The sequence below is a fragment of the Semicossyphus pulcher genome, unplaced genomic scaffold, assembly GCF_022749685.1.
Source record: "Semicossyphus pulcher isolate SPU_LCO1_2020_fin unplaced genomic scaffold, fSemPul1.0.p SCAF_2, whole genome shotgun sequence".
Taxonomy (NCBI): domain Eukaryota; kingdom Metazoa; phylum Chordata; class Actinopteri; order Labriformes; family Labridae; genus Semicossyphus; species Semicossyphus pulcher.
In genome coordinates, this window is record NW_027211693.1 from 19878125 (window position 1) to 19903636 (window position 25512).

At 43.0% G+C, this 25512-nt stretch overlaps 2 protein-coding genes across 2 annotated transcripts in view; both read left to right on the plus strand.

Annotated features, from left to right (window-relative positions):
• The first annotated feature begins 10795 nt into the window (after positions 1–10795).
• LOC138598523 (small integral membrane protein 32) lies at positions 10796–12755 on the plus strand. Its single transcript, XM_069670318.1, has 2 exons — positions 10796–11434; positions 11735–12755. Exon 2 carries the CDS (start codon positions 11769–11771, stop codon positions 12108–12110), a length of 342 nt encoding a protein of 113 aa, XP_069526419.1. The 5' UTR covers positions 10796–11434; positions 11735–11768; the 3' UTR covers positions 12111–12755.
• A 1531-nt stretch (positions 12756–14286) lies between these two features.
• The window catches only part of LOC138597797 (protein diaphanous homolog 1), a 98525-nt gene continuing 87299 nt past the window's right edge, over positions 14287–25512 (plus strand). Inside the window, exon 1 of the mRNA XM_069669318.1 lies at positions 14287–15050. Within this exon, the coding sequence (XP_069525419.1) occupies positions 14952–15050 (99 nt within the window). The 5' untranslated portion in view covers positions 14287–14951. The remainder of the gene's footprint in view (positions 15051–25512) is intronic.

A 25512-nucleotide genomic window follows, 5' to 3' on the forward strand; every position in this document is an offset into this window, starting at 1 on the left:
TACATCATACAATCCCTTTCCTCCCCGTGCAAAACCGATCAGATCCGATCCAAAATATAAAATCATCAGGATTATTATTCTGTTATTGTGTGGATGCTATCACATGTCATTAGCTCTGTGGGTAACAGTCGCGAGGATTAACGCATTTAGAGGGCTGTCATTACATGACTCAGTTCTTGTTATGTGAGCAGATCCATTACAGGAAATGTGTGAGGACTTATATTCACAATAAATGTAACTATATTTCAATCTTTACAGGTCGTTTTTAAAGCTTTAAGGTGGACAGCTGAAGTCACGAGCAGGTGCAGCGGGCCCAAGCACACTTTTAAAGTTTATAATCAGATTTTAATCGGCTTTAATGGTTCAACTTTTGTTGCAGACACACAATTTTAATGTTTAAATTAGTAGTGCTTTTAAACTTATGTCTCTGTTTATTTGTACTGTGTGTGTGTGTGTGTGTCAGAGAGTGAAAGAGCAGCTAACCATCGTCTGTGTGCAGACCCGAGTGGGATTAAAGACTCACACCTCCTGAAAGACTAAATTACCTGAAATACTGTATTTTTAACTTGTACGCAAGAGATATTGATTAAAGCAGAATCTTGTACTGTATATTGTCATATTTTTGATCCTTGAATTAAAGAGAGTGACCTCTATACTGGCTGCTTCATTGTTGGAGTGCTCGGTGTGTTTGCTGATGAACTTTATGGGTCTAAATATTCAGTGTTTGTCCACATCAGCGGCCAGCGGTCAAATCCAAACATGTGGCTTCACACACACACGCACACACACACACACACACACACACACACACACACACACACACACACACACGTGTGTGCGCATTCAGAACAAATGCTCTTTAAACAAACATTTGAGCAGCTGGTAGAAGCTGCATTAAATAATACACATCCATGGTGCTGCAGTCACATTCAAACATACACAGAGAACCTCCTCTTTATTTGAAGTTACTGTATTTATATTTTACTGTATTTACAAGAGGCCTGACTCAGACCTGTTTTTAAGCTATTCAAACAGATCTTTTTGCCAACATGAAGCTTTTACAACTTAAAACGTTTACAGAAACTAGCGCCTTTAAGGCACCATAACTATCAAAACACAGAATACATGCTTTAAAAAGTCACATGCAAAACTCAACCTGCTGGATCAACAAGGACGTTCCTGCGTCATTTTTTCTACTCTAACCTGCATCCTAAATTTAGCACTGTTTGCCCAATTTAACATTTAATATAACAGTAGATAGGAATAGATAAAATAAATCACATATAATGTATATACAGCTGTTTGACTAGTAGGAGTAAGTGACAAGTTAAAACATATTATTATGTAATATACAGTATGTGCTATCAATAATTATATATTTATACATTTATAATAATGTAATAATGTATAGTTCAGCGGTAATGAATTGGGATTTGCAGGGGGCAGCATGATGTTGTAGTAGTTAGCACTGTCACTTTAAGAAGGATTAGAATCCTGGTGTAGCTGGCAGTGTGTGGAACACGCATGTTCTCTCTCTTTGCATTTTTTCTTCCACAGTCCAAAGACCGTGACTCTAAAATTGCCTGTAGGCGTGAATGTGAAAGTCACTGTCTGTGATTAACTGGCGACATGTCCAGGGTGTACGCTGTCTCTCCCCCCAATGATCCTGAACAGGATAAGCTGCACAGGTAATGGATGCAAGACCACAACATTAACTTTTCTCAACACTTGATGTAAATGCAAAAGATCGAAAACAACTAGAATGTTTCAAACTTTTAAAGAGTAGAAGTCAACACAGATTGTTAGAGACTATATTTTTAAGACCACGCAGAGCGAGAAAGCAGCCATGAGGCTTGTTGTACAGTGAAATCACAGCTCTGCTGGTTGCTGCCTCCAGAAATAACAAGGCTCAAAACTATGGAATGGAAACCAAAACTTGCTAATACAAACTGCACTTAACTCCACCAAAATAACAGTTCTGGGTTTGCTATGTTAGCAGGTACCCCAGCATAACATTGCACCCCAAACTGGAGCCCAAACTAACCCTGACATGCCCCCCACCACTTCCAAAGCAGATGTGCACCCCTCCTGTTTACTTCAGGAGCAAACCCTTAAAAACAGTCCATTCAGTCAAGACCAATTCCTGTTTGTGTGTGTGTGCAGCTGAGTCATGCACCTGTGTGTGATTACCACGCTAACACTCTGCGTGTCAGACACATCCTGAAAGCAGCACTGTAAACACTCTGATCCAGTGTATGTCTAGATGTTAAATAGACCCCAGTTACTTCAGACATACATCCGCCACTTTCTCTGCACTGTCTCAGGCTGTCACTGACAGACTTCATTTACAGCCTGCCATGACAACAGGCCTATACTAACCCTGCAAAGTCATAGGTAAAGTTACCTTATATGGTCATGTAGGTTTTCCAGTGTTGTTGCCTTTTTAATGTTTAAATCCATACACTGAAGGCCCGGTGTGACAGCTGCAGGTTAGTATTTCTCATATACATACTTTTGACATCATGCTTTATATGATACTCACATGAAATGCAGCTTTTCAAAATAAGAATGAGTGGTTTTTGTATTCTGGGTTAATGATTCAGCTCATAAGGTTTGCCCTGAGGCGTATTTTTAGATTTAATGTTGAGGGCGTTGAGATGTAAAACTGTACAACAATCCTAATTACATGCCTGGGTGCACTCAGACGAGCATCGTTTCCTCCACGTGTTGTTGAGTCTGCTTTATAACCTTTCCCTCTCTCTGCTTCCTGTTCTCTCTCCCATAACTCATCGCTGCTTTATATACGCAGGCCAATAAAGCAGAGACACCAAAACACTGTCTGAGAAGAGAAAGGACTTAAATCACTGAATTCCTTCAGTGCTCTCTGTCTGACTTCTGAGTTTTTAGGCCGTTGCTCAAAAACACTCTTTCGATGTTTGTGTATATGTGTGTTATAATGATGTGGTAAAATGTCCTTAAAGTACGTGTTCATGCTTGGTTGACCAGTGAGCAAACTTTAGCCCGTGTGCTCGCAAAGAAAACCTTGAAGTCTTCTGTTTGTGTGTGTGCGTGAATGTGTGTGTGTGTGTTCAGCTGAAACCCCCTCTCTGGTGTAATTTGTCCCAGAGGCCCAAGGCATGGAAGTGTTTCCCTCCTCTCCTCCTCTTCATCCTCCCTCTCCCTCCATGTCCTTGCCTCCTCCATCTGTCTTTCTCTGTTCCTGCCTCTCCTCGCCGAGCGGGGAGCGATGTGACCTCCTGCCTCTGAAAGACAGGGATTCCAGGGATTTGGAGGAGAGATTAGACTCCCGCCTACTGCCTGGAAGCCCCCTCAGGAGACAAACTTAGCAGCAGGCGCACATATAAAAAGAATATGCTTGCTTCTTGTATAAACACACTCGTATACACCAGCCTGGTGTATTATTAGAGACTTTACAACACACATATGTGGGCTCAAACAGCCTCTTATTGAGGTGTGAACACTTGAAATATGCACGCACACACTCAGTCAATCTGCTCACATTTAAACAGTGATGCTAACTTGTTTGAACACAAGCAAACAAACGCGTACACTCACATATTAATAGAGGCATTAACACAGGAGAAGTCCTTTTGTGGCACCGTCTCTCATAGATGCACGTGTGTCATTCATCACTCCTCACACACACACTCTCATCATCAATCACCTCCTTAAGCCACCTCAGCCTCTCATCACAGGATCTCATTAGAAGACATCCATCTGAAGAGGCCCTAATCAGGACGAACCTCTTACACAAACCGATGGACTATTGTAGAGCACAAAGCTGCCACAGTCTTACATTACAGACATTTATCTCTAATAATACAACCTTTATTACAGTCATAAGGGCTTCACACACTTCTTTGATGTGACAGCCTGTTGTAAGAAATCACAAATCCATAGTGCTGAGACTTTTTTTTCAGAGACCCCATCATTGGTGAAACGCCAATATCTAATTTCTGAAGCAGCCAGAGGTCTGATGGATCGGACGAGGAGTGGGCTATCAGAAGAAAAGACTCGTCGAGTGTTTACCAATTCTTCAAAGCTACGGCACGCAGGTCGGCGATGGATGGAGGGATTGATATGACAACTCTCTGACAGGCCCTCCAGGTGGCTCAGGCGGCCCTTGAGGCCGTGCTGAAGAATGACACTAGCATGAGTTCAAGTGGAGCGTGCGAAAGTGCACGCACACACAAGATAAATGTGTCAGGTGTCCAGGCATCTATCTCTTCCCCCCCGAAATCATCATCATTCGATCATCGCTGTCAGAAAATAAAGACATTGCTGTATTCCCAAAGATTTCATAGAGGTTCAGAGCACTACATTCTGTACATTTTGCAGAACAGGCCATGAAACTGGATTATTAGGGAGCTTAGTTCTTGGTGTATAAGGTGGTGATGTATATAATCTAATCGCCTTTGAAGGTACGCTTGCCAGATTCGGGCGAACACCAGTAGGATGCATTTCCTCCCAGGGATTTGGGATTTATGGTTTACTCTGCTTACAAATTCTCCTATAGTGTGAAAAACCTCTTCAGTGACTCTCTTCCCCCATAAACTACATCTTCAGAAGTCAGCATGTCTATTCTAAAGGTTAACACGAAGTATTAAGAGTTACCGCAGCATGAAGCCTAGTTCCAGTCTCAAATGGCTGAAAAACGCTTCATCAACAGACTGAATTAATCTAACAGAGAACTATTCAGACGGATGCCGAATCTCAATCTCTTAACATTGTAACCATAGTGATGGATAGTGAGCATTATGCCAGGAGTGCTTAATTATGTCGCATTATGCAACAGTTAGTTCTGGCCAAGTATCCTGATTGGACAAGAGGCTGATCCATGAGTGCTGATATAACGTACAACAGCACTGAGACTCTTAACTGTATGTATCAGTCCACTACAGGTGTTCTCAACTATGTTATACAACAAACAGCCTTTGTCTTGAATAATGAAGCTGGTACCTCGAACTAACAACCAAAGCAACTGTCAACACACTCTGATTTCACTGGTTATATCATACATGGAATTTATGGAGTTCCAGGAGTTCAGAAATGTGTATGTATGCTTGCAACAGTCCTGTTCCAGTCATGTTGTGGGACTAGTTGTGTTGGAGGTGTCAAATTAATGATTAAATAAGACAAAAATAATCAATCTGTCATGGTTATTCATACACCAGTTAGTTCTGACCAAGTAATCTGATTGGATAAGAGGCATTCCATGAGTGCTAATATAGAGCATAACATCACTGGGACTTTTCGCTCTGTGTATCACTCCGCCTCAGCCATGTGTTCTGAATACTGTTCATTAATGTTACAGCAGACCGTGTACGTCGACCTTAGAATCACACAGCAGACTCATATTTCACTGGTTGATGAATGTACAGATGAATGTACATGATTAAAAAACAGCTGGTCTGTAGTAACCTGTACACACAGAGGGCAGGAGAATGTTTGGGTTGCTTGGCAACAGATGTTGTGGAAGTAGTTGATACGGTGGAGCAAAAAATAATCTGTTGTTGACTGTTACTGTTTACTACTATTTGCCGTTTGTATAACTGTTGTATAAAAGCAATATCACACTCGAGGTCGTGGTGTTGTACTGAATATCAGCACGGCTGTGATTCACAGCCACAGTCCAGCTTGAGTGTGTTATATCCTAATAATAGCATAGTGGGTAGAAAATTACTTTTTTTTCACAACTGAGTATCATCATCCTCACGTTCTGTCATCACAGCTTTCTGACAGAACATTTGTCACCTTCATCATCTTCTTCCATTTAACAGCATACTGCTCATTGCAACAGCGCTATCACCATCGTCATCCTCAGTGTTAGTTTCACATCCACTCCTGAATCCTTATCGCGCTCTAACTGACAGCAGTGAATAATGGATGTTGGACACTGTAGCGTTTCCTGGATTGCAGACAGACGGTCTTTAAAGAGTGTGTGTGAGTGTGAGAGGAGAATGACTGAGACACGGAGAGGAAGTGATGTTTATTACAATCCCGGCGCTGCTGCTCGTCATATACAGCAACATTTCCCCTCAGTTTATTTATGTACCTACAACATAGTTTCCCTTTTATGGGCTAGCCATAGCTGTCGCACCAGCATCCATCTTCTGACTCACTTTCTTTCCTTTTCTTCTGTTCTGGGTTCTGTTTTTTTTACCTTCACTCTCTCCATCACTCACCTTCCTGTTTTCTGTTTGTGTCTCCATCTCTTTTTAATCTGCTTCTGTTGGTCTCTGCTATTACTCTCACTTTCTGTTTGTCTTGTTAATCTTTTTTTAATCTTTTTTCTTCACACGTCTGTTTGGCTCTTTCTGTCATAAGTTTTGTCTGAATCACAGGAGGCCGTGACCTCAGCGACCCTGGAAACTGGACTTTTCTTATTAGCTGTTTCCGTCTGTTTTCCTCTGCCTTCCTCTGTCCTCATCCACACTGCGAGCACAACACACACATACTCATGAGGGATCAGAGATTATGACTTACAGGGTACACTGCTTCTGTTATTTCCCACTTGATTTGTTTAGTTTCCCTCCTCCTCCTCGTCTCCCTCCCTACACCTCCTCCTGCCCTCCCTCTTCATCCATTTCTTCATGTTTTGAGTGTCTCGGGCTTCTCGGATGCGTCTCTGCTCTACTGCATGGCTACCCACCCCGCACTCAGACAAGCACCCACTTACATGGGACTCTCCCCCTCCCTTCCTTCCCTCCCAAACCCCCCTTCACTGATCCTGAACACAAGCCCCCTGAAATGATTCACATTTGAAATGCAGATGAAAAAGAAGGTGAGAGAAAAGCTTGCTGAGTCTCAGCATCTTTGCTCCTCTCTTGTTGTTTGTTTTCTGTCCTCAAGTTCCCACTTTGGAACTCCCCGTTGGCCCTCCAAAGCTTTGTTTGCTTTAACGCTGAGAGGCCACTTGACCTGCACTGAGATCTGAGCCAACGCTGTGCGAATGGGAAAATAAAATGTGTTTTTGATTCTGTTCTTCAATAAATAAAGTGTGAATACAAATTTTAACTGGAAAAATGTGTCAAAGTTGCAAAAAACATGAACTTATCAGTAAAACTATGTTAATCTTTTTCAGTTTTTCTACAGTTTCACCTTAGTCTTTAATTAAACATGAATTTACTGGGCTGCTCGGTGGTGCAGTGGTTAGCACAGTCGCCTCACAGCTAGAAGGTTCCTAGTTCGAACTCCGGCTCGGACGACGTGGGCCTTTCTGTGTGGAGTTTGTTTGTTCTCTCCGGGTACTCCGACTTCCTCCCACAGTCCAAAGACATGCTCGTTAGGTTCATTGGTGGCTCTAAAATAGTTGAGTGTGACTGTGAAAGGTCGCCGTCTCTATGTGTCAGCCCTGTGATTGACCAGTCCAGGGTGTACCCCGCCTCTCGCCCAAAGACAGCTGGGATAGGCTCCAGCCCACCCGTGACCCTGAACAGGATAAGCAGTATAGATAATGGATGGAATATTGCGCACATCTGCAGAGTCAAATACATTCTGGCCTCATAGAATATGACTGTAATGAAAGTAATCTGCATATTTCTGTGTGTACAGTTTCAAACGTAGTGTTAGTTTAGAGTGTGTGTGTGTGTCAGTGGTTACATGACAGCTGCTGCTCATTTCGAGTATCCGTTTGTCATTTTTCCGTCGAGAGTCAGTAAATGCCTCTCCTTTTATTCCTCCCTGAGATGAAGAGCAGCATTTGGTGTTCTGGCGAGATAAACGAGTGACTAATTGTAGAGCGTCTGATTTCTGGCAATGGGGGCGTTTGATGCGCTGGCAGGGAGAAATCCTATTTTGCCGCCTGATTTTTTTCAGTGGAGGTTAAAGAGGAGATGGTTCAAAGAAAATGAAGACAATCACATAAAATTAGAGAGGGGGGACATTTTTGTGTCACACTTTCTGTTTGTTTGAGATTCTTGTTGGAAATCAGACACACAGAGAGAAAGGAATGTATTGACGTAAGAGATAAAGGAGTCCGAGCTGCCTGTGCTGCCATTAGTGATCATATTGTCTGTGCTGTGTGTGGCTTGTGTGAGCTTGTGTAGGAGTGTGTTTGAGTGTGAGAGCATGTGTTCTCTCCTTTCCTGTCTGCCTCTGTTTATCTAAGTGTGTGGCAGTGTGTGTGTACACGGCTGCTTGTGGTTTATACATGTCAAACCTCTCCTGTGAGTGTGTTTGTGTATGTGCACAAGCAGGAGCGTGCACCTCAGTGTCTCATAATCCCTCTCCCTGTGGCCTCAGCGCGCTGCAGTCTGAAGAGTGTGTCGGACAGCATCAATGTTATCAGATGTGTGTCTTTGCGCGTGCGTCTGTCCTTGCGAGCTCGAGCAGAATGTTTCATTGTTTGGACTTTTTGATCATGAATGATTCTGCAGCTCTGGTCGCATTGTTTCCACGAGCCGGTGTGACAGTGCAGCAGTGAAAGGCAGAGATGGATGGACTGCACAGCCAGAGTATTTGGGCGGCTGTTGGACTCCTGCCTGTACGGAGAATGACTCCACTGCTCTGTGGAGCTCCTGCTGAGGAACGCAGCACAACAATATGAGTCTTTCATGAAGCAAAAATAAACTAAATTCAGACTGGAGTAATTTTGTCTCACAGGAATTAGGAGCTGAGGATAGCAGTGACGTGGGGGCGGATTGGCACCTCCTTTGTTTGTGCTTTTTACTTCCACTCGACATGACGTAATTTAGAGTGACTGAAACTTAATGAAGTAAAGAGGCAGGGGGGCTCTAAGAGAAGCTTTTTACAACTTTGATGCTTCCCCTCCTGGAAATAAAGGGAAATCAGAGTCATAAAACTACAACCCCTGAGAAGACCCAATTCTCCAGTTAGCTGACAGTGCAGAGTGGTGCTTATTATGTGTGTTTCATCAGCGTGTGTGCGCGTGAAATTAGGGAAAAAGAGAGTCGTGTGGCTGCGGTGTGTAGGCTACACATACATAATCCCCGTTGACTTGCATGTCCTGCCATTTGCTTCGCTTATGTCTCATCAGCAGGAAAATTAAGCTTCTTGAAGCATGTCTCTTTTTTTTAAAATCTCAAAAAACATAATTAACTCAGAGAAAAAGGAGGAAAGAAAGAAAACACATCCTAATACGTTACTTTTCTGGTTTCTCTCAATGTTGAGCGCCCGGTGCTTCAAGGATGACTTGTTTTTTTCTCTCTCCTTTTTTTAATGGATTAACAGGATTAAGACACAGAAGGAGGTGGCAAAAGGCGTGTGGAGGGAAAAGGAGAGAAGATGAAGACATGAAGAGAATTGGGAGAAACAGGCCGCACGTGAGAGACACGGAAGAGAGGGAAAGACGACTCAAAAAGTAGAACACAAAAGAAGAAAAAGGCAAAAATAGCCAGTGATGTTTGGAGTCTGTGTGTGTGAATGATTGACACACAGGAAGGAAACCTGAATAGAAAACAGCCATTGACTTGTTTGACACAATACATGACAGTGTTGATGCTGCTGGTTACGACCCTTAATGAAGTCAATGCCGGAGCAGAATTGCAATTCATCATTCATAATCAAAATTCCATTGCTAGGGGTTACAGCTAATGAGCAAAGCCTGATAACTCGCACAATTTTTCACAGAGCAAGACACCAGTCAACATCTTTGTCCCGGTACAAAGAGGCATCACACCCATCCCTTCTTTTTCCTTTTACGCCACCTGATTGTGGTGCGTAAGGTCGCAGAGTTCTGCTCATCACCAGTTGAAGGCAGTCACACAGATTTTGGCAAACTGGATTTCCTTGGTGTGTCTTCTGATTCGCCTCTGAGCTGGTCTTGCGTGCGTGTCGGAGTGCAACATCCAAAAAGCAATAATAAACAGTAATCTCCTTGACCGTCACGTTTACTGCCGTCCCTGCAGGTATGTAAACAAGGCTTTAGGCTGACTCAGATTTCCCCTGAGACATGCACACTCCACCAAACTCTGTTAAACTTTTACCCTCTTTTTTTAAGCTGATGCGACACACCAGGACTAGCTAGTCCCTCAAACCTTTTATTGTCTGTTTGTGTTTGTGCATGCAGCATCAAAGTCATTGTTCCAATTCGGGGGTGGTTTACTGTATTTTTGCTGCAGTGTGTGTGAGTGTGTCCCTCTGCCCTTGCTCTGTACGCCTGCCAGCCTCTCTATTGTGACAGAACAGGTGCAGATGAATATGAAACAGATCGGCAGAGCTTAAAGGGTCCGGCCCCTTTGTATGCACGCTCATGACTGAACCATCATGTAAGAGCAAACCAGCTTCCCATCTCCATCTTTAGCACCTTCTCTTTATTGTCGAGCACCCAATGTCAAACCTATTTCACAGAGAGCAAACACTTTAATGTTGGACACACACAAATCAGGCGGTGTGGGGGGCTTTAAGTCCTTCCTTAAGGGAACGCTCAGATATCCAGCAGTAAGACTCGCTCAGACAGACAGTGGCCTACATGGTTGACTTTTTGTAAAATGTATCACCCCCTGTGAGTTCTGACACACACTCACCAATCTCACACCCCTTCCTGTTCTCTCCTCACCCCAGTGTGACACATTCCCCACACTGACCCCGAAACGGCTCTGAATCTGTCCCTCCTCCTCACTTTAAGATGGATAGATAGATAGATAGATAGATAGACAGATAGATGGGACTCTCTCTTGTGACTCTCTCCTTACAGTGACGTGCCTCCAGCACCCTCCTTCCCCTCTCTTGATCTGCTACTCTCTCTCTCTCTCTCTCTCTCTCTCTGTCCCTCTCTCTTCATGTTCCTCTCTCTCTCCTTTGCTCTGTGATACGCACGCAACCCAGGACACAGATGGGAAGCTGTTCCAAGACCCGGGGTGCTGCTGCGTTTTGTCCTCCATTAATCCCGCCTTTCGTCTCATTTTAGTCACACTGGATCGATAGTCCCAAGCGGCCAGGCTGCTGGTAGCTAGTATCCAGCACGTATCGACCCTCCACCGGATAAAAGAACCAGCTAAGCTGCGCCCTGTACGCACAAGGAGAGGCGATCCTGCTTAACTGCGCACCACGACGCACAAGAAGACGTGTGCCGTTGAACTTCACCACCTATTACTGACCCTTTCGGATATCGCTACACTAGAATACAGTTACGCAGTTTGTGCTGAGCCCCATGTGGGGCAGGGAGATTTGGATTTAAACGTCAACAAGTGGAATTGTGTTCTTTAACTGTGACTCTGCTCTGCGCTGACACATGTGTTTGACCAGGTGGGTTTAATGTGACAGGAGACGCGGTGTTAACATCAGCCACATATGGTCTGTGGGCGCAGATTGGAGACTACCGACCCACCGCTGCTGCACAGCGCGTCCTCGGCGGGGCAGGAGCGGACAGAGCCGGGGACGCCAAGGAATGCGGAGCCGGGATTTTGTCTTTTTCAGCTCACCTGCGGAACCCTTCGCAGCGCACACCAAAGTGAGTAATTCCTTTAACTGAGGTCCTACGTGTCTGTAACTATAGTTCTGAATCTATAGTTTGATCTTAACAGTGACTCCAGCCTACGTGTTTTCATGATCACTGAGGGCATCATGTGACCTGATTGGCACAGACAGTGCAGATTATCTGTGTCACTGAGGAGTTCATCCGTGACCTTGTCACACGGTGTTTTGGATGTTGAACATTCCTATCATTCACCGGTGCAGTTACACCCAGACTAAGCAGACACGGGGTCATTAGGCTACATAACCTTCTCCGTGTTCTTTTTTAACCCTACAGCCGCTCCACGCAGCCGGTGAGCCCGCTGTGCGCCATGCTGAGGCAGATCCTCCTCAACTCCACCGACACCGCAGACTTCGACCTGGTGCTGATGGCCCAGTCCTCCACGCACGCCCCCGCCTCCCTGAACGCCTCCCACGGCGGTTCGGTGAGCGTGGCCGCCCTTCTGAGACCCACCACGGGGCGGGGGGGAGGTGGGCTCCGGGAGGGCGAGCTCCACAAACCGGACCTGATCACCTACATAGTCATGTGCCTGCTGCTCTTCCTGTTAGTGCTGCTAATTGTGTTCTTCATCAACTGTCAGCTCCGGAACTCTTTCTTCGCCTCCATGCCATATGACAGGTCGCTGAGAGAGGCCCGGACGTCCTACAAGTAGGCTGGACCACCAGGACTAATGTCTGGGACTCTTTAATGAGATTCCTGTGGTGGGTTTCAGGACTAACTGATCTCCAATGAACTGCTGCTGCTGCGCGTACTGGACACAAGAAGCTGTTACCTATGAGTTGTAGACACTTTGGAAAGCCTAAATAACCTGGAACAGAACACGATCAGTCTGGGTCCCAAACAAGACAAATGTGGCCATTGTTTTCTATTCATCCACACCCCTCTCCCCAAAAGATAGCACTTCATCCACGGGGTCCGCTTGATTGGTGTGTTTGGGCCTACTGCAATGTATAAAGAAAACAGTATAACTCCTGGTGACTAATATATTTTATGTGAACCCCCCCTGTAGTCCCCGCCCTGCACCATGGAAATAAATGCATTCCTCTACAGTAACTCCCAAGCTTGTATTAATAGTACAGATTCAACCGGAAGCCTGCGGTTTGGGTCTAACTTCACAATACTTAACACTAAGAGGAATCTGTTTTTCTTTCAAATGAAACCCGAGTCAGAGCCTACAGTGATTTGTATATAAAATACTTTGTATGACTGTAATTTGTCTTGTGAAAAGATGCAACACACCCTCTTGTCCATTGTGAAGTGATGATTAAATGACAGACTGTGGGCTTATATCGTCACATAAAGATATTCAAATGTACTCTCAAGTCTTTTTATCTATCCACCTGTCTATGAATGGCGATGCTGCAGCTGCTGATGTCAACTGTTCATCATTTAATACGCGCCGTACCGGTGTTTTTACGACTGCCATGGGGCCGGGAGCCTTATCCTGCACTTCCACTTTTAATTAACCTCTCCCCCACAATTTACAGCGCCAATATCCCGGAGAATGAAGACTTGAGGCTGAAGTTTATGACGAGTCCTGTGCGATAAACCAAACTGTTGTCGGTTCCAGTGCCACCGGTTATGCGCAAATCCTCTCCAATCTTGTTGTTGGAAAACATCTCTCACATACCGAGACAGATAGATGAGCCTATCTTTGTAATCCCTTTGTGTGTGCGTGAGTAGTGTGCGCACAGGTTTGTGCATGGCAGGGGGAGTGGAGTCAAAGCATTCTGTGAACATTCATTCAGTAACTCCTGAATGTTACATTACAGTGAGTTGTCTTTGGTGCGCAATCCAAAATACTTACAGGATCTGGGGAGCGTCACACCTGCCTGGAGTGTTGGAAATATTATGATTATAGGCCTAATATTCTTTTCCCCACAACATTTGTGAATGAATCCGTAAAGAGAACAATATACAGTTATACAGGCTTTTATTGGTACTTGACCTTTTGCCTATAGTCTGGTGACACGGCAGCGCGTGCCACCGCTTGGTGGCGCCCTATGTCTGAGTATTTGTTTGCACAGTGTGACTACCGTACACAATGGCATAATGCCAAAGCCACACATGTTGTAACATCACCTACTGAAGTCTTCAAGAAACGCCCGAACAAGACAGACACCGGAAATAATCAGAATCTCTGTTTTTAAAAAAAAAGATAGCCTATATTAAACGCAGTTAATACATTCCATCTTATTATAATGCCACATGCAGCTGATGAAATAATAGGGGAATAAAGAATATAGCTACTTAAAATTGCCCAGGAAAGCCCGATTAATTTACTGCACATCTGTTAAACTTCTAAGCTATTTCCCGTGTCAACCAAACCTCAGTGTAAAGAATACTGTTTTACTGATTGAATTTCTGGCTTAATGACTTCATAGTAGGCTACAATACTTACCAAAAGTTGTCATACTTTCCAAGATGTTGTGTCACTATTCAGATGAACTGGACTGTGCTGCCTGCTGCTGGTGGGTTATTCTACTACACTGCTTATTTGACTACAGTTTACTATCTGAGTCCTTCCCCTTTACTTGGAATGTAGATGCTGAATTGTGACACAGTGCACATTGTGACAACATTCTCTGTTTAGTTCGAAACACACGTCACAAACAGCGGGTCTATGCAAGCACAAGCACAATTTTCTATAGTAATCAACAGTCTCTCATTTTCCGACTATACCTGTTTGTCTTCCGTGAAGCTGTGCTTACCACAGCTCTGTGCAGTCATGTCAGAAGCGTTGGTTAAATCCTCTCAGGTGTAGCTGCAGAGCTCGCGTAGGCTCCTCCCCAACCAGCTCTGACCGGACTGTCAGAAGAACAGGAAGACTTTTCTGTCGCATAGCTTTCCCCCGCTGTCATTCAGGGGTTAAAAAGTTAACGAAAACTTGTTGCAGTCATGGAAACTAATTTGGGAGACACAGCCAGACAAAGTCATCCCTAACACCATCTCGTCATCCGTGTTGTTGTCGCCGAAAACAGCTCGTGGGAGACGGAAGAGCGGACTTTTTTTTTCCTTAACGGGACTTTACCTACTGTAGCCTGACAGGCTAGCCTAGCTAAAGCTAACGTTAGCACAGTTAGTACCGCATACTTTTAGGACTTAATATTCACATTTTTCAAGCTTCGGTTCCTGTTACTCTTGGATACTGGTAGACTAAAGTCCTCATTTGTATTTTTATAAACGCAACAGGTTGTTTTGGTGCTATTCGTCTCAAGGACTTGGGGTTGTACTTTGAATTTCCCTCCTTCAGGAGAAACAGACAGGCGAGGGACTCGCTCCTGTTAGTTGGCTCTCTACCAAATCATTAGCAACACTGTGCTAATTGTGGCTAGTTAGCCACAGCACTAGCATAGGCCGAAGGGAATAAACATTTGTTTCCTTAGCAAGTTAAGAAACATAGTCTGAGTAGAGTTTCTTTGTTTGTGGGGAGTTTACCGCCACACAGGTTTATTTTGACACCTAACTCAACGAAACGGATTAATTTATAACTATGGATCCCTCCACGGGGAGCTCTGCCTCAGCTGCTGGTCCCAAGAAGGACAAGAAAGCAAAGAAGAACTATGAGGATGGAGATGGGAAGAAGAAATTTGTGAGTATCCCGCAGGCTTTATAACTTGTTGTACTTTTATGATGACGTTTGGGTGCTAGGCTTCAAAAACGTTGCACGTAACTTCACTGATGGTTACAGTTTATTCCTCTCTTGTTTCAAGTGAAGCTACAAAGTTACAAACTGCCACTATACCTGTAATTACTTTCACCCCCCTGAGGCTGTGCTCCAGCTGTCTATGGAGCTTGACATGTTAGCCTGCAGGATTCATGATTCAGGTCAAACTTAGTGTCAACATATGAGGAAGTAGCTGGCTCTCCAGATTACAGTTACAGAAACGTTAAACCTGAACTTCTGCAGCCCTGAATGAGATATTGCCACACTTAAACCATTAACTAAGATGATTTATTAATTTTTTATAGGATAATCTGAAGAGCATAGTGGGTTTTTTTTACAGAGAGGACTGCATGCATTTTAAACACTATATAAAATTAAAACAGTAATAGAATTGTGTCAAATAGATTACCTCACTTTCTATGGTAAGGTGTGGCATTGATGACACATTGGATTTTCTCAAGGTGACTTGGTTGCGATGACATCATGTGGTGTCTACCTGGCTGTGTCACGGGAGTGATTCAGTGAGGGGGCTTTGGGAGCAGAGCTGTAAGAATCACCCATAGTGATGCTTGTCATCAGCCAGTAAAAGCTGTTGTGTAACTTAACCCCTTGGCCATGTCTAGCAACAGGTGAAAACTGATATTGGCCACACAGACAAACGGTAACCATAGAGGATGCTCAGGAGACACATCTGGGCACCGAGTAAACAATTCCTCCACAGAATGCACACTTTTTGTAGAGTTTCAAGCCCTTTAATGGTACCACTCTGAAGCGCCATTGTTTTTTTTGTCCTGCTGACAGGAATGAACACAAACTGTTATTTCTCAACCACATACAAAGCTCTCTATTCAAGATGTTTTCATGACTTTTTTTATGTAGATATTACCGCCTAAGCATGAGCCAGACAGTATTTATGCCAAGAAGAAGTGGTAGTAGGTTGAAGTTGGTCTTTGTAGGCATTAGAGCTGCAACGATTAGTCAATTAATCAGTTAGTTGATTTAAATAAAGTCAATTACCTACTATTTTTATTATTGATTCAACCTTTCAGTCATTTTTAAAGCAAAAATGCCAAACATTTGGCTGTTTCCTGCCTTTCTTTGTCATTTAAATTTGCAATTTGCAAGACATAGCTTTGGACTCGTGGATTTTGATGTTGACATTTTATAAACTAAATGAGTAGTTGATTTATTGTAAAAATAATCTGCATATTAATTGATAATAAAAATCATTACTTGCACCCCTTACGCCGGGGACACACCGGATGAGGAAGCGCTGCGAAGCGCCGCTCAACGAAAATCGCGCGCAAGCCGGAGCACTTCTGTTCACACCAGACGCGCATTTCTCCGCACCGGTCGACAAGCGCCTCTGCTCCTCAGCTGTCGTTTACTCACATTTGGAGCTGTTTTTCCATCATGCTCTCGTGTTTTGACACCCCGCCCCCACCCCCTATAGCCAGCACACTTTGTGTCTCTCTCTTTCTTGTGTGTGTGTGTCTGTGTGTCTGTGTGTGCGTGCGTGTATCTTCATCTCTCTCGCGCTCTGTTTAGATACTGACAAATATATGAAAGCACACAAATATAACATCGCATTTGTCAATCGCGGTGTTCAATTTTGAAAATTGATCGTATTCTCTCGTTGTTTCATGTGTGACTTCCTGCCAGGATTGACGCGATCGCAAGGTGACTGCGGCGCGTCTAGTGTGAATGACGCAATCGGTTAACATGGGCGCCGAAAGGAAACGCGTAACGCCGGGGACACACCGGACGTGGAAGCGCCGCGAAGCGGAGCCAGTTTCGCAGTGCCTCCTCGTCCGGTGTGTCCCCGGCCTTATAGGCATGGTTTTGATGTAAGAAAAAAACTGGCACCATGCAACACTAGCATGCAAGACCCAGTGTGCAATGAAGTGATTAGCTGTCAGAACTCATCAGTACTGTAAATGTATGCTCTTAATATTTTGGAAAGAGAGAGAGCGCAAGATTGATTATATAAAGAGAGTATTGTTATAAGTGGGATATTATTACAGAATCTGCACAGGTTAAGGTAGGGCTAAAAGCAAAAATGAGTCATAAATAGAAACCAATTGTGCAATTTCCTCAGATTACACTAAACACACAAGTGTTTGAGCTTCGGTGCATTTCTGTGTGTGCAGCTAAGACTGAGGTATGCCCTTGACTTCATTACACCAGTAACTGATATATGAACCCTCCTGGCAGAATTTATCTGACAGCATGGTCAGAGTTCAGAGAAAGGTTAATGCCTGAAGAATTATTTGTTGTGGTGTACTTGATCTATAGTGTGACATTGTCTCTTTCAACTATCTTGTCCGTGGCATTGACTTATCTATGATTTCATCACTCTCCCCTTTCACCTCATTCAGACATACCGGTGTTGATAACATGATGTGATGTTTACCACTAATGACGTGTGTGTGGAGTCAAGTCAGCTAATGACATTTGGTATTCCAACCTAAACACATTCTTGTGAGAAAGTCTCTCCATTGTGTCTTTAGGACTGAATGAAGCAGTGTCTCTTTTTGTATCATTTTTAAGACAATGTCTCCTGATTGTGGTGTATTTTTGTTTTCTTTTTTACTCAGAATATTGTTGGAATAAATCTACCAGATTGCCACATCAACAGGGTTTCTCATATAGACAAATACCATTGAATTAATGAGATATAGACATTTTGGATATTAACTTAATAAGCATCTTTATATTCAAATGTTCCCTTGCCCCAACAACAACATGTAACGACTGCAGCTCAAACTCCTGCTGGCTATAAGCATGTGTATACGCCTGAACATGTGTGTGAGTCTTTGTGTGTGTCTCAGTTCACACACTGGCTGTGTTTTTTGTGCATGTAACCAGTAGTTATGTCACACAGGAATGCTTAAAATGATATTTGTTGGGCTCAAAGGTACCTCTGTGGTGTTTGTCTGAAGTAGGTCATTTTAGCTGTGCTCCCTGAGGTGCTATTTGTGTTCTTCAGGCCAAAAGAGAAAAGATCAGCATCCATAAACGCTGTTGACATAAACAAGCTGGCTCGAACCCAGCAGGCAGGCAGCGTGGATTAGCCAGGGATCACTGCCTTGGACAGCTGTTTAGGATACAAGGTGAATTGTAGATCACAGATTCTGGCTCTGGGACATGTTGAGCTTGGCAGGTTATCTGCTTTTTAGGTGGAAGGTTTTCTGAATTTACTCAAGTAGACGTTGCATTTTTTTACACAGCCTGATTGGTTTGAGGCAGACCAGAATCAAATATTTGGATATTGATTGAATTGTTTTGAAGATCCATGCGTTTATCTCAGATTATCTCTTATTTGTTATTACTGATATTCCTTAGTCACTTCAATAATTCAATTCTTTTTTTAGATTTGAAGCTGTGTCACGGAACGGATTGCACAACGTAGAATTGTGCTCTAACAGGGTCGGGAGGGTTGAAAATAACTTTCAGTACTTTTGTAATGCGCGGATGCCACTTTAAATTAATAGCGGTAATTCTGCGCATTTAAATGTACTTTGTCTGTTATTCACACTTCTTCACACTCAAACTTCAAGTAAACTGACATAAACTTATTCCAGTGTGGGGCTTGTGTTTTTTGTTTTGGCCATAGCCACAGTCACAAACTGTTTTTCAGTAGTAGCAAAAGTTGATGACAGGTTAGCTAACATTTTTAACTGGAATTCTGTGCAGCTAATGTTAGCAGTTGATCTTACCTGTAAGTGTTTCTTTAAATTAGATGTTGAGTCCTTGGATAGTGACAGCATAACTTGAACTGTAATGTGATGTTGCTCCCATGTCAACAGTTCAGTGGAAGCTTGTTTTTTTTTTCACCGCAGGCCATGGCTTTTACACTGCCAGTTCAAGGCAGGATTATTACGCCTCTGTTACGTTGAAAAAGCACAGAGGCGGAATGGTGGGGCGAAGTCGTTCCGTCTCTTAGCCAGCATCAGAGGTAGTAACAGAGGCGAAACGGCGTCTGTGTAAACAGCAGAGCCGGCAGGGCGGTACAGCGCCGTGCGTGTGTATTAGAAGCATGCGCTTTTTGTTTACACCTTGCGCACGTTTTGCTTTCACAATACTGAAACGCTGTAAAAACACACACTTGGTGGCTTTACGCTGGAGTTGCTAGGTCCAATGTAAAATGGCAAAGGCTGCATGACGGCGGAGCTTTGTTACGGCGCTGAGGTGGAACCGCAGTGTAAAAAGGGCTATAGACTGTTGATGGCAACTTTGAGGAGCAGTGTTGTGAGACGTGTGTCGCTAAGTGTTGTAAAGTGCTCGCGCAGGTGCATGGTATTATCAGGGACGGTCAGACAGATGGTTTAGAAATGAAATGCCAGATGTTATAGAGCATCTTTGGTATTATATCAGCTTCATTTTAAAATGTATTTTCAAGAGTATGTTACATGTAACTTATTTTGTTGCTTTCATCATTTTAACAAATGTTCAGATGTACATTAAACCTTTGAAGGCCAACTCCTTGTAGTTGATGCCAAACAGGAGAGCCCTAAAGCAAGTGCTCACATTTTGCTTTTATGTTGAATATTCTTTGAAAATATGTTGCTCATGCAAGCAACCTCAACCTAGCAGTTTATTACTTTTGTTCTATTAATAAATAATTATTATATCATCAACATTAATGTGACATTTATGATAATAATTTTATGATGTGGTTGAATGATTGATATTTCTCATTGAAAGTCTGAACAATAGCAAAGAGAAGTGAACCTTCCTTCAAGCATGAAGTCTTGTGCTTGCGTGAGACTTTGTGCAGCATGCATTGCACCTACTTCCTGGGGGAACCACCTCAGCAAATGCCTAATTTGAGATAACGCGATGAATTAAGCCAGTCAGGCCATGACTCTTCAGACGCAGAGTCTGACTCAAGCAGTCTGAGTCAAGTACAGTAGGTAATAATTTGCTTTCGTGTACAGCTGTTCTCTTGTGCTCTTTTTTTATGCATGTCTGTTCTATTCCCTCAACACACACACACCTAGGCACACACAGACACTGCTTCCTGTTCTCTTCATCTCAGGGGAAGAGGAGCATGCTGTGAGCTGAAGAATAGGGTGACTGAGTGCCAGCGTGAAACTGGAGTGGTTAATGGACTGCTAGTGGCAGGGGCCTCTTGGCTCACAGTGAACGGGAGTATTTCAGAGAGCAAGGCTATGCAAGGAAAAGCAAGTGAGCCGTCAGTGAGCGGGGACTGTTGGAGAGAGAGAGATAGAGACAAATTGAGCGAGAGAGAAGAAAAGAGTGTTTGACAGAAAGCAAAAGAATGAGTGGGAAAGAAGCCAGAAAAGAGAAAAGCAGATAAGGAGATTAAGGAAGGCTGAGAATGTCATTAAGTGGGGGCGAAGTCAATGATATAATAAGTTACAGGTGGTGAGATGAGTTCGGAAAACTGAAATGACTGAGTCGGTTCTGAAACCGCATCTCCACTGCTTGTTTGCATGTTGTACCTGTTGTCACAGCCCAAGTCACTGATCTAAACAGCAGGTGGTGTTTATTAGCTATCGAGGATAAACCTCTTGGTGTGACGTAACTGATGAGGACAGAAGTGCAACAAGAGTGAAAGCAGAGGGCACTTTTGTCATTGTGATCCGTTTGGATCTAACCTGTAAATTGTAAACCTAATGAGACATAATAAGTCAACATGCACAGACTTTTGAATGCTTTGGAATCAATTTCAGGCAGCGATTTTATATTCCCAGCCTACAGCAGTTATAATTCACCCTAAAATTATACCAATATCCTTTCCAGACACAAGTAATGAGATGGAATAAAAACTTTTGGAAAAGTCTGGAATAATCTGTCATGGCTGAGCGTAATGATTTAAATGCACAGTGCTCTCTGCTTGCTCAGTGCTTACTGTCCTTTACAGTTCAAAAAGTAACAGCTGTTGGCTCAGCTGAGGGCTGTGTTTGGGTTTGCTGAAGCCTGTTCTGACTGGATGTGAGTGCTACGTTGTGTAATAAAAGTGCTGGTGACCAATTTGTCGGGGCAGGCACACGGAGGAATGCAGAGTCACTAAAATACCACATTGTGAATGGATTCTTACCTTCACCTGGCTGGTTGTTCGGTTCAGATGTTGTTGTTTTTAATCGTACACTTCAAATGAACATGTCTTGTGATTATAATTTAGAAAGTGCGCTGATGTCTTTATACTTTTGACAGATCTCCCAGATAAGATAAGTTATCAGTGGATTCATGTAATGGTTGTGCACATAGCGTGTTGCATCAGGCAGCAAAGTCTCCGTACTGTCAGTGTTTATCTCTCCACCTTTGGCGGACTAGGCAAAAAATTCAGCCCAATAGGGTTGCGATCGCTCCTGTATTTTTGGCACTGTAATTGCACATTTACAACTGTGAAGACTGTATGGTACATTAACAACTCTACCTCCCTGTAATGTTTGTTTATATTTAAGATATATGTTAGATTTACTTGAGTAGGTTTACTTTTCAGATATATTTATATTTAGTTATATGTTAGTTTATATTTTAGATTAATATAGCTGAGGTTATTACTTATTATTGCTGTTAGAATTCCTGGATGTGTATATTCCTTCCTCTAGTTTTAGGGTTATTTTTACTGTCTATTTATTTTCTCCTGTGCTGTATTCGCTTTGATAACTTGCTGCTGTGACGCCACAATTTCCCAGTTTGGGATCAATAAAGTACACCAAGCCACCCAATCTATCCTTCCATCCATCCATCCGTGAACAACCTTTATAAAGAATAAAATACATCTCCACACACTGTGAATGAGATGAGCAGGAGGTGATCCATGCATAGTTTATCAGTTATCACGCCGCTCGGGGAGGAGACAGACGTTAGGAGAGGAGCAGATAAGACACACATATGTGTGTGTTTTGTTGCTCTTTACCTGAACAAATAACGTTGCGATCTGTCCGTATTTACACCCACAGTTAAGTATAAGTATAAACATCGTCTCAACACGCTGTCATATGCCCATATGCTGTGTAGTTCATATATTTCACAAACACAGAGCTGTAGAGCGGCAACAGGCTTGATGATCAAGTTTTCATATCACGTCCAGTGATGCAAAGCCACGTTTGCCAGACCAGCGGATTCAGCCTGATCTGCGGTGTCCCTTTGGAGTAGTGGCCCGCAGCTGGCAAGTCCATTTTTTTCTCCCACAATCCCCCATCTGGCATTTGCCAGAGTTGCCAGTCCGAGCCTGCCCTCCACCCACCACACACGTAAACAGAGAATCACAGAATGTGACAAAATGATTACTTATTTTTATGAAGATAAAGTTAAACAGTTTTTAAACATTTAATGAAAAAAAGAAGAAAAGATAGGTTGGTATACCGGTTTCAATACCGTCACCGGTGTCACGATTTTGCAATACGTCATTACTGGGATAAACACACTTTTTAGTTTCCGTACACACACACGAGGGAGATTCACTTCCCCCAACGCTAATGACCCACGTAACACTTATAGCAGTGTTTCTCACACATAGAAAAACAGGAAAAGTCCATCTGATATCACATTAGTGCTGCTTTTTATGACAGCACAGAGTGAACTGACCGCTGACCGCATTCAGAGTCTGTGTGTCCCCTTCCTGTAAACTGTAACCATGTCGCTGCAGGATGATCTGGCTCTGTGTATTCCCGTTATCAGCGGCACCTTTTCCCTGTGCATGTTAACACTGTGGCTACATAAACAGAGTGTGTGTGCTGACAGAAAGTAGGAGACGGTAAGCTTTTTTTTTGTCAGCCCATAGAGCGCTCACAACCCTGAAACGCTGAGCCTCAGCTAATGACTACGGTTTTCTGTGGCCACCAAATATAACATCTTGGTAGTTATTAATAGTAATGTCACTCTGCTGTTTTTTCATTTATTGCAGTGTCACAGTTAGGAAGATTGTGTTTAGTTGCAGTGCACTGCCGTTTCTGTCTGTTTTTTCTGGAAGCTTAGATTTGGCCAACCGAGATTGTACTCTTGGGGCTTGTTGGCCTGTTGGGCCAGTATGACAAATTAAAAACGTCAATCCCTGTTTTCATTTACCAAGAAACGTGGCAGATTAATCAACGGTGAAATTAGTCATTAGTTTAAACCAAACAATGTTTTGTGCTCTCCTGACACAAACTGACTGACAGTCTAAAAGATGTTGCTTTTCTGTTTTGTGCCACCATGGCAACAAAGAACAGAGTCACAGAGTTGATGTTGCTCTCTCATGTCCAAACCACTGACGCCATTATGCATGTTAAGGAGGAAAGTTATTTTTTACAGATTAAACTCTTGTGTATTATTTTGACATTGCTGTGCAAATGATGATGTTATGCACTGTAATGGCGCGGCATGACAATGACTGACTCTTGTAGGTGGGGTAAGAGAAGAGTCAGGCCAGACGACAGCCAATTTTAAAGTCGGAGGAAAAAAAAGTTAGTGTCACAACTCTCCCTTGTCCTTGTCACATGGTGCGGTTAACTGCGGTGTGACTTTGTTTTTGTGCATTCATAATGTGGTTTGCTTAGAGGTGTCTCCACACTGCCACAAATATGGTGTGAAACAGTGAGGAAACAGTTCTGTCTCTGCATGTCATTCTTTGTCATGCTTAATTTCACTCAGTCAGAGAAGAACAAATGCTTGCGTGTATATGCTGCCTGGAGCTAGTGAATATTTACCACAGTCAGTGTTACCTGCCCTGATGTTTGTCCATGGCTTTCACTTGGTGTAAAGTCTGTTTAGTTCAATTGAACAAGCCAGCCCAGACTTTTGTGTTTCACTTGTTTCACTCTCATGTTACTTAAAATAAACTGCCTCCTCTGTGCACAGCTGAGATTCTATAGAGACAGTGAAATGTGTCTTTTAGTGTTTGTCTGTTCTTCAGTAAAAAATGAAGCAACATGCAAATTTTGTGTTCAAACTACTCCGACCTCCTATATGATGACTGTTAGTGTTCACACGCTCATTTTGTCAAGTGTTAAACTCACTTCTCCTTCTCCTCTTTCTAGTTGCACATGCTCTTCTCTTTCTAGTTGCACACACACACACACGTACACATACACGCACTTAGATATGACAGTGTTTCCACCATTTGTTTTTTATTTCTCAAATACTGAGGGCCGTGTCAGGAAGTTGTGCAAAAATAGCGAACAGGATGCTTCCTTGTTTGTGCCTATTAATATTTACCCTTATCTCTCGCCATTCTGCCTTTCCATCCATTGTGCAAGGCGGCACCAGTGGACCAGTAAATATGTTTACATACATTCACAAAGCCCAGTCTTAAATCGTTGAAGGCCTGGATGTCTTAGAGGCCTGGATAATGGTAAAATATAGAGCAGGTTAAAGCAAAGCGACAAGTTTGAACCATTCCAGACTGGAGGCGGATCACAGCAAATTGTGTTTTTCTGAGGAAATCAAGACATTGTTTCTGCTGTTTTTTTTGTAAAGCTTTTTGCACCACAAATTATCCACCTTCAACGCAGTAGGGTACTGGAAACCATGTGGCCAGTCTGTTGGGAGAGGTAACAGTGGGATATATGTGACCCCTCTTCAATGAAAACTAGTTTTACTAGTTTAGTTTTAGTTTAACAACAAGAGAACCAGGGAATGTTGTCGGGCACACACAGACTAGCTGATTGTCTTGTCCCAACACTGCTTTAGAAACAGATTTGCGACTGCCACTGGCTGGACTCACTATAGTATATATATAGTGTAACTATTTTATAATGGCCACACATGCAGCAGAGTTTGCTTGTGATTTTTAACACATCATAAATAAACCTCCTTCTCTGGTGCACGTAAAAGAGAGAACTGGTTGAGTTGAGCTGAGCTGGCTGAGATATAGCGCTTCAGCTTCAGCCTCAGCCGTCGGATGGTCGAATAGCTTCCTAGCTCCCTCCCCCCATACCTTTCTACGGGTGGATTAGGGGGGCTATAACCTTGTTATCTTATGAGATTGCCCACTGCATTGACAAATAGCAGACGGACAGAGTAGAGAAGTCAGCTATTCAGATCGAAAGCTCTCTGAAGTGTGATGGAGGAATTTAGTCATTTTAGGTGCACCTAAAAATTGTTAATTTATTCCCAGCCCTGTTAAGATTCATCCTTTCGCTTTCAGTTGTTTTACGATTTAATAATTATGTTACAAAATATTAGTTTTTAAACATATTTTTGTACAATAACGCCAAGATGTGTTTTGGTCAAAATTAATCCCCTTTTTCAGCGACCTTTCCCGTGAGTTTAGTCACCATTTTTGCTATTTCTACTGAGAAATAGAAATAGTAGTAATAGTATTAATAGTGGTCAAGACAACAAATGCATAGTGATACAATAAATTATGATAATGATAAAGAATGTTGTCACACTATCTTTGTCTCACATCTACCACAATCTGTACTGCAGT